Below are 9,678 nucleotides of genomic sequence, written 5' to 3' on the forward strand. Positions count from 1 at the left end.
GCCCCCTGCAACAGCTACCAGCTCAGCTTTGAGGGTCTTGGTTTATACTGAGGCTGCTCAGCCCCATCCTCCAATCCAGGAGCCCTCTTGTGGTCATCTGACTGCCTTGTTTGGCTGCATCGCAGCTGCCGGTTACTCCACAGCCTGCTCCAGCTCTTAAAGTGGCAGGCTCCAAAGATGCCCAGCCACAATAAACAAGGTGCACATTATGTTCTGGGGAGTGGTGTATGTGAGAAAATACAGCATTTTTAAAAAATACTTGCTATCAACTTTTAGGTAATTTAATGTGCCTTTGCTTTCAAGCATTCTGGGGTGGACATTATCTGGTTCCCCCCACCTGAAACACATTATGGTCTTGGAGTTTTCCTTCCATCCTGGATGTAGCAATCTCCAGTTCTACACATTCATTCTTATTAACCAGTTTGTCTCTGCTCCCATGTTGAACACCATGTCCTTGGAGTAAAATTTATTTTTTGTCTCTACCTAGATTAGCTTTAATTTCTACCCACTCCTCACTACATAGTAGCTTTGCTTTTCTCCCTTTACTTTTTTTATTTCCACAGCTAGATTACCTTTTACTACTAGTTTTAATTTCCTGCACATATATCCAACTCAACTTCATTTTTGGCATTCCTCATTTCATCACAACGTGTTCTGATCTCCAAGTCACAGGTTTTTTTTCTGTGATCAATCTTTTTTCCCATTTTCCTAGACTGTCTGATTACTCTAAATATTCTTTTGTAGCTGTTATTCAGCCAGTTAGATCTGGAATCCTTCTCTTTTTTTTTCTTGCTAAAGATGCAAATTTCAAAAAGCTTTTACATCTTTGATTTTAAAAGATTACAAGTCTCCTCCATATTTAAGTCCTTGAGCTCTTCAGTCCAGCTGACTTCACTAACTGGTTCCCTTAATTTCTTAAAGTTTGCCTTTTTAAAAAAACAAACCTTAATTACACATCTGTCTTTGTTTCTTTTTCACTTAATTTAAACAGAATCAGTTTACGATCACTTGATTTTCTTTAACTAGTTCTTCTATAATGTTCTTATAATTTTCCAAAATTACATGCAAAATAGCTTTGTCTCTTGTAAATTCAGTAGCTATTTGGTGAAAAAATCTGTTGGAATATCTGGGTCTGACCATTACTGGTGTGTTTATTCTCCAATGTATTTCTGGATTGAAGTCTTTAATAAAAACACAATTTATTTAAGAATCTCTCTAGCAGATTTAAAAAGGTTTTGCCTGATTACTGACTAACATGAAAAGTATGGAAATTTCATAGACCCCAGTATCTGGCAGAAGAGAAAGAAAGTGAGAAAATCATGAACACATAGTTAATTACATACACTCAGCTTCGATGGAATCTGTATATGACAGACTATACTATCTGTCACAGAAGGACTGGCATTTTAAAAATACAGAATCAGATGATATTTGTGGAGTGATAAGGCCTTTTACAAAAGTCACCTGTTGAAAAAAACAAAGTACTCTAGCGAGGCTACCATGGCCAAATTACCACTGAAAAAATAACTTCTTATTCTAGAGCTTCATTCTGCAGCAATGTGTGAACAAAACTTTTATTTTAGTTTACTAAATTTTAATACTAGCCTGGGCCACAATAAAAAGAAGCGTATTTCTTTCTAAACACTTACAGTAGTTTGCCATATAGCAGAAAGTAAAATTATTAAAAAATTTGCTCTGCAGAATATTTCAAGTATTAGGCCTAAATTGTCAGCATATCAAAATACCCCTCTTGCTCACAACATTCGAAGCTGGGGTTTTCAGAGATGACTCATTACTGGCATTTCCAGTTGAAGTTTAATGGCAGTGATACGTTTTCAGCACCTTGCAAATCCAGGATGTTGTGTATTTATGCCAGATACCCCAAAAGTAGGGCATCAAAAAGTAAAGACCCTTTTTGTAAATCTGGATCTTCATGATTTGCATTTAATACAGGACAGCTAGTTTCTTTCTTTTTTTTTGCTATTATTTCAGGTATTGAAAACACACTGCAAGGGAATTAAACTGATCAAATGCCCCCAAAGGCATCCCAGTAACTGAAATATATAATTCCTTACCTGAGTCCTTCATGGGACACAGGGCACACTGCATGCCCCAGGCCTCACCATATAAGCAGCAGCACTCAGTGTATGTAGTCTGCTTTCCCACCAGAGGTTGACTACAAACAAAATCATCACTCAGATATTGCCAGCAAAGGTCCTGGAAGACTTCAGTTTCTTCAGTTTGTTCTGAAGGAGAAAACAATATTGCATGACTACTACAGTGCTCTTATTGGTTTAAAACAACTGGTAAAATACTGAATCAATACTGCTATCTGAACCAAAGTTAAAAGAATAGTTTACCTCACATGAAACTAAAACTGGATGAACTTGGGTTTCCATCTTGACAAACTTTAAAGGATTCTGATTTATAGAAAGGACTAAGCACCCAGCCTCTGAAAAGCAGTATCTGAAGTTGGCCACTCCACTGACTCCCTAAGTGATTAGGAAATTTTAAGACTGTTTGCCACAGTATGGGATTTTCCAGAGCTCTTAGGTTTGACTTAACTTTTTTCCCACTGAAGTCAACAGAATCCAACTGACTTCTCTGGAAACAGAGCTAGAATCACAGTAAATGCTTGAGAAATCCCACTCAAGGAGTGAAACTTAAAAGATATGATGTTTTTCTTATAAATTGTATCAGAAGGACTGTTTAAAGATGAAGTGAAGTAACTGCTGGTACTGGACCAGGTGAAGTGTTTCACAGAAACGAACAGGTGTCAATGGAGTTTTCAATGAGCACTTTTTTAAGGTGCTCTAGTCACATTGATCAGAGTAAGAGAAAAATAAAAAACCTGCAATGTTTTCTTCATAAACAGAAGAGTGCTTCAACACAATTCTATTTTGCAAACATGTCTGAAAGCTTTGGCTTTGGTTTCAACTGCAGAACAAAAAATATCAGAACCTCCAAAGTGATCATGAAACAGAACCATTATCCTCCTGCCAGTGCTGGCAAGCACATTTGTTACAATGCAGAACAAACATGATTTCAAGCATACACATTGCATAAATCAGATAGGACTGAAGCCCAACTCAGAAGTAAAATGTAGTGCTCTCAGGGCATGTCCACATGTGCAGCCCAGGGCTGCTCTGACAGGGCTCCATGTGTAGCGGGGCGTGGTGGAAGGGACAGGATGTGGGAACATTGGCTGAGACATGAGGGTGCTTCAGCATGGGGCTGCTTGTATCTCAGCCAGCTAGTCCACAGCCTGTGAAGCCTCATCAGGGCAGCCAGCCCAGGGCTGCTCCAATGAGGCTCTATGTGCTACAGAGTGGCTGGCTGGGGCATGAGGGTGCTTTAGTGCTTTACATGTGTGTTTAAGCACAGTAATTTACTGTGCTGTCAGATGATACTTTTGTCTGATGGGACTATCCAATGGCACAGTAAATTAGTCTACACTGGTCTAATTGCCACGCACATGTAGAGAGTGACACTTCACTGCACAGTAAATTAGTCTATTGTGCAGTAAAGTGAACATGTAGACATGCCCTGAGAGTGTGAAGATCAGAGTTTAGGGCTGTCTTTTATTACTTACTGAGTCAGCGACTTCAAATGGTGGATATAGAGTTTCATTGTGCATTGTATGTTGCCTCCTTAAGTACCAGAGAAACAAACGAATAACAGGTAGAAAGATGTGGGTATGATTCACTTTGTACCCCATACCAATCAACTCTCTGTGGTAGTGGTGGTAGGGGAAGGGGCTACAATATGGCTCTGCCTCCTCTCTCCCTGCTTCAGATTGATTCTGGGTGCAAAGACTATTATATCAGTTCCATTGTAGGCATGGTCAGGAGGTCTCTGTGTCTTTGCTCTTTCCTCCATATCCATGGAGGGGCCACGTAACTTTGTCCCTACTTTTCTTAACTAAATTTAAAAGAAATACTATTTTTGCAATTCTAGTGAAGTTCCAGTTGAGAGGATTACAGTTAAGATCCACATAAAGCAAACCACCATCTGGTGTGGAGGGATGCAGATGTTCAGTCAATTTACATTAGCACCTCCTGCTCCAGAAAACGTTTAGACAGAAATTCGTAAGTGGATGCACTGAACATAGGCTTGAATTCACTGCTATCTGCACCACCATAATTCAAGTATGCTTTAACATTTCTAAATGTTTTGTATGATATAAACTGTCAGTAATTTTGGAGCCAAATTTGGATTTTACAAATTTGGATTTTTGTATTCCAGACTCTTGAGATTTTATTGAGTCTCATACTACTTGGTATTTTTTCTGAAATCACCAGATGATGAAATTACACCTTTCACTTAAGAAAACTAAACTTCTGGCCCTCAAAACTGTGGAACTGAATGGACCCTAAGAAAACTTCTCTGCTGTAAAAACCTGAGACAAATGAAAAACATACCCCATTAATGAATAAATCAGGAACACTAATATCTTTTCCCAGTTGTAGAAGCATATACCCTGCCTTGAGACTCAGTGAGCTAAACCCCAGTAAAGTCCCAGTCTCAATGAAACAATGAGCAGTGACTCATGAGTATGCCTTCTGGGTAGGTACTCAATGGCTCAAGTATATCCTCTGAGATTTTTTTCTGAAGGAAAGAGCAAGGCATTCAAGAGAAACTCAGTCTCCCAATATTTGAGTCTGTGACTGTGTTAATACTGGCTCAAGGTCAACAGTACTCCTGCTCAATGCAGTAGAGAAAAAATAATGTATAACAAAGCATACCACTTGTATCTGCTGGTCTGATACATCGCTTTTCTGAAGCATCCAGAACCATTGGGTGTGTACAGAAACAGTTGTAAGATCCTTCAGTGTTAACACACTGGCCATCAATACAGCTATCTGGGTCTTGACATTCATCAGTATCTTTAAAATGGAAGGAAACACAAGAAATAAAGTCAACCCCAAAGAAATTCATTGAGTAAATCAGTTCTTGCCCACTCCTAAATTTAGACGTGCTCTTCTTGGGTGCCATCTTTTCATTAGTACAAATAAAGAGCTCAGAGCTAAACTCTGCCTGTGCCCATGTCTAACAGGAAAGAAATAAATCAGGTAACGCCTTCACCTTAGTGCACCCATGCAGAAGAGAGGCAAAATGTTGTCCTGTTGTTCTCAAACGCTGATCAGAATATTGATAAATGCACTTGATGGTGCTTCAGAGGTCTAGAGTAGAGGTGTCCATGCTTAAAATACTTCCTGTACGGGCCTGCTGCACCCACGGTAAGCTCCGCAGGGTGCCTGCATGCAGCTTTCATGCCATACCAGTAAAGACCACTGAAGAGCACAATGCCCAAAGTTATTCACCAACTTTGCACGGAAAGGAACCATCTTGTTTGGAGCATACAATCCTATGCCTCTTCAGCTTGGCTTAGACAGAAAAAGCAATAATGTATCCCTAAGGAAAGGGCAGGCTATTTTACTAAAAATAAATGACATTAAATCAGCAAAGAAAATATTGTGAAGGACAATTTTAGAAATGCAAGGTGAAAGGCTCTCTTATTGTGGTTTCAAATAATTGCTTCCTTTCATTATGTTATTCTGCATAGTCCTCATGGTTTTCTGCTTATGTAGCAAAACCCAGGGTCATGGTTATGAATATTTTTCAGTCAAATAACCAGAGTGAAGGAGTACAATGTTTTTTAGACTAAGAGGAGCACATTTATATTACACCAGTGACTTGAATTGTAATTCCACATTGCATATTAACTTCTTGCAGAAAAAGATGTAGTAAAAAAATATTGTTAATTTGATTTATTATAAAAGCAGGACCCTTGTTAAAGTAGGTAAAAGCACTGAAGCTGTATTGGGCAGAAAAAGAGGAAGCAGACTCTCGTGTAGCCAGCTGTTATCAGCTGTAGCCTCTGTACCCTTGGGATACAGGTGTTACTTATGAGATGCAGATCTTTGGGTGCAACTTGCTGAAAGGGAGGGAAGGCATTGGCTCCCTGTACCAGCAAAGCTGGTCAGCCCTGCAGGAGAAAGGGGAATGCCTGGATCCCTTAGATCAGTGCTCCGGGAGACAAGGAAGCATGCTGTTCTCCAGCCCTTATTGTGAGCTGTGGATAAATGCCTCATTTCAGCCTAGTGTTTTCAGTGTAACTTTTCTTGTTTTGTCCATCTGCATAGCCATAGTGTAATGTAAAGAAACTTACCAAAGCACTGGAGTTTAACAGGGTCGTAGTATGTGCCTTGTTTGCAGTAACACTCATAACCTGGCTGTGTATTCAAACAGAAGCCATTTTTACAGATCTCTTGTCCAAACAGCTGGCATTCATCTGCATCTGTAGATAAAACATTAGGGGATACATTAGTTGCCACCACTACTGTAACATGGAGGTTGGGGGTGGGGAGGATAAAATGGCACAACTCCCCCACTCCCTTAATCTCTGTCCTGTCTATGACTCTTGGGAGGATGGCAGGATCTAATCACTGCAATCCACTAGGCTAGTGATTCTCAGTCTTTTTTGTATTAGGACCCATTTGTAAACATTGATTGCCAGTTCTGACCCAGTGCCCCTCATTCCTGATCCAATGCCCCTGCCCCACAGTGTGTGGGGTATGGTGGGCCCCCAAACAGCCCCTTGCAAGCAGGAACCCTGCCAGCCTGCAAGGGAAAAGCCAGGATTTCCCATGTTTTTCTCCTTTAAAGGAGAAACCTAAAGAAAAAGCTGTATTAGTCGGTATAATTTCAACATTTTTTTTATGTTCACCCATTTGGAGCAAGTATAGACTACATCTGTTCCTATTTACAGTGGCTGGACACTAAGATTTCTACTGATGCAGTGAAAGTTCTCATGACTCGACTCCAACATACTTTCAGTTCTTTTAAAGTTTGCTGATCCATGTTTAAAGTTTGTCTGTGACCCTTGCATACATTCTTGCAACCAACTTTTGGGTTGTGACCCATGGGTTGAGAAATGCTGCACTAGGCTGAGGTTGGGGGTGGGGGAGAAGTTATTCTCAGTCTCCAACCCTCTGCTTGTTATCTGGAGTAATTTTCTGAATGTATGTGGGAGAGAGTCTGCTTCATAGAAGAGTGTGAAGTAAATTTCCCCCTTGCTATGGAGATTGAACTACAGTTTAATGCTCTGGACTGCTCTCGTTTTGTACTGTCTCTCACTCTGGGAAGATTCTATGAATATCAGGTAGATGCTAAAATTAATCATAGAATCATAGAAATAGGGTCGGAAGGGACCTTGTAGATCTTCAAGTCTGACCCCCAACCTGGGCGGGAGAAAAACTGTACTCAAATGAGTCCAGCCAGGTGGGCATCAAGCCTCTTCTTAAAGATCCCCAGGGTAGGAGACAGCACCACTTCCCTAGGAAGTTGGTTCCAGCTCCTAGCCGCCCTAACTGTGAGGTAGTTCTTGCGGATGTCTAATCTAAACCTCCTCTCTAATAATTTGTGTCTATTATTCCTTGTCATGCCAGGAGGCGCTAGGGGAAACAGTGTCTCCCCCAAACCCTTCTGGTCCCCCCTAGTGAGTTTATAGACAGTCACCAGGTCCCCCCTCAGCCTTCTCTTGTGAAGGCTGAACAGGTTTAGGTCCCACAGTCTTTCATGGTAGGGTCTGCCCTGTAGTCCCCGGATCATGCGGGTGGCCCTCCTCTGGACCCTTTCAATGTTGTCCACATCCCTCCTGAAATGGGGCGCACAGAACTGGACGCAGTACTCCAGCTGTGGCCTGACCAGCGTCGCATAGAGGGGGAGGATCACCTCCCTGGCTCTACTTGAGATGCACCTGTGGATGCACGACAAGGTCCGGTTAGCCCTGCCAACCGTGACCTCGCATTGTTGGCCCATGTTCATCTTGGAGTCAATAATGACTCCAAGATCCCTTTCTGCCTCCGTGCACTCAAGAAGGGAGTTTCCCATTCTATAAGTGTGCCACTGATTTCTACTGCCTAAGTGCAGCACCCTGCACTTGTCAGTATTGAAACGTATCCTGTTTATGTTAGCCCACTCCTGTAACCTATCCAGATCTTGCTGCAATCTTTCCCTCCCTACTAGCGTGCTCACCTCACCCCTTTGTTTCAACCCTTTAATTATTACTTTTTGGTATTTTTTCCACCCTTTTTTAAAGTTTATCAAGCACTGTTTAATTTTGAGACCAGGCTGCTATTACAAATGGCAAAGAAATATGAGAAGGTGCAATACATAGTAGATAATCCTCCTCTCAGTTACACTGGTATTAATCCATTGGCTTCAATAGATCCTCCAGGTTTACACCAGGAGTAATAAAGAATTTGCCAAAAAGTTTCCTTTCCATCTGCTGAACAATTCTAAAGCTGAATTAGTCAAATGCTTACTTTTCCAGAAGAGCTGAAAGGGCTAGAAAAATATTTTTACAGTCACTTTTCCAGCCACTAAGCAGCTTTACACATTACATTTAAATATATGTATATTTGATTCTTAAGGACCACTGTAAGGACTGATAATAAAAAAAGAAATCACACAGTTGAGCAACTGTCCATCTTTTCATGAGGAATAAATGTGCATCTTGGGGCAAAGTGTGAAAGTTGGTGAATGGGCAGAGGAAGGGTAGCTAGACCTATTTGTCTTTGCAATTAATTACAAACAAACAAAAAATAAGTTCATGTTACTCCTGTAAGCAGAACCAGGCAGCTGGCAAACAAAATAAATATATGATGAGTTAGCAGAAGAGAGAAATACCACATTTTGCCCATCTTCTCTGTTTCTGGTACTTCGCAGAAATTTATACAGAGAAAAAACTGTTAACATCTAAGTATAAAACATTTTCACACTTGCATACTTAAGGCAGTTATGGATAATATCAGCTGTGAAGGGGCAAAAGAAACAAAAGGAATTCTGTATCTCAGATTCATATTCTGTGCATCAAGTGTCCTACATCTTGTTGCAAATAACAAACTAAACTTCCAGATATGGCAAAGATATGAACAACATCATATGCCTACTCAATCCAAGAAGATATAGTCTGAATCTGACTTCCCTTAATTCTGTACAACCTAATGTAGGTCAGTGTAGGTCCTTAAAAACAGAATTATGACTTTTTATGGATTTGTCTACATGTTATCTGTCAATCTATCCAGATACAGACACAGCCTTAATTACCATGGTATCTCTAGGCCTTCCAATCTTTAACCTATCCTTGCCATATCCCTATGAATTAAGGAAGTATTATTATCCTCAACATATAGATGAAGAAGGAAGGCGCAGGGAAAGACTGAGTGATTTCCTCAGGGTCATATATGATGTTTTTGTTGAGTAGGGAACTGACTAAAGGCCTACACTGACCTACATTAGGTTGTACAGAATTAAGGGAAGTCAGATTCAGACTATATCTTCTTGGATTGAGTAGGCATATGATGTTGTTCATATCTTTGCCATATCTGGAAGTTTAGTTTGTTATTTGCAACAAGATGTAGGACACTTGATGCACAGAATATGAATCTGAGATACAGAATTCCTTTTGTTTCTTTTGCCCCTTCACAGCTGATATTATCCATAACTGCCTTAAGTATGCAAGTGTGAAAATGTTTTATACTTAGATGTTAACAGTTTTTTCTCTGTATAAATTTCTGCGAAGTACCAGAAACAGAGAAGATGGGCAAAATGTGGTATTTCTCTCTTCTGCTAACTCATCATATATTTATTTTGTTTGCCAGCTGCCTGGTT

At 40.3% G+C, this 9,678-nt stretch overlaps 1 protein-coding gene across 1 annotated transcript in view; it reads right to left on the reverse strand.

Moving 5' to 3' along the window:
* Positions 1-9,678, reverse strand: part of LTBP1 (latent transforming growth factor beta binding protein 1) — a 461,583-nt gene that overhangs the window by 26,244 nt on the left and 425,661 nt on the right. Inside the window, exons 27-29 of the mRNA XM_019526927.1 lie at positions 6,173-6,301; positions 4,746-4,886; positions 2,076-2,246 (exon numbers count right to left, since the gene is read on the reverse strand). Coding sequence (XP_019382472.1) covers positions 2,076-2,246; positions 4,746-4,886; positions 6,173-6,301 — 441 coding nt within the window. The remainder of the gene's footprint in view (positions 1-2,075; positions 2,247-4,745; positions 4,887-6,172; positions 6,302-9,678) is intronic.

The sequence above is a fragment of the Gavialis gangeticus genome, unplaced genomic scaffold (genome assembly GCF_001723915.1).
Source record: "Gavialis gangeticus isolate Ggan-Ray unplaced genomic scaffold, GavGan_comp1, whole genome shotgun sequence".
In the NCBI taxonomy this organism is placed as follows: domain Eukaryota; kingdom Metazoa; phylum Chordata; order Crocodylia; family Gavialidae; genus Gavialis; species Gavialis gangeticus.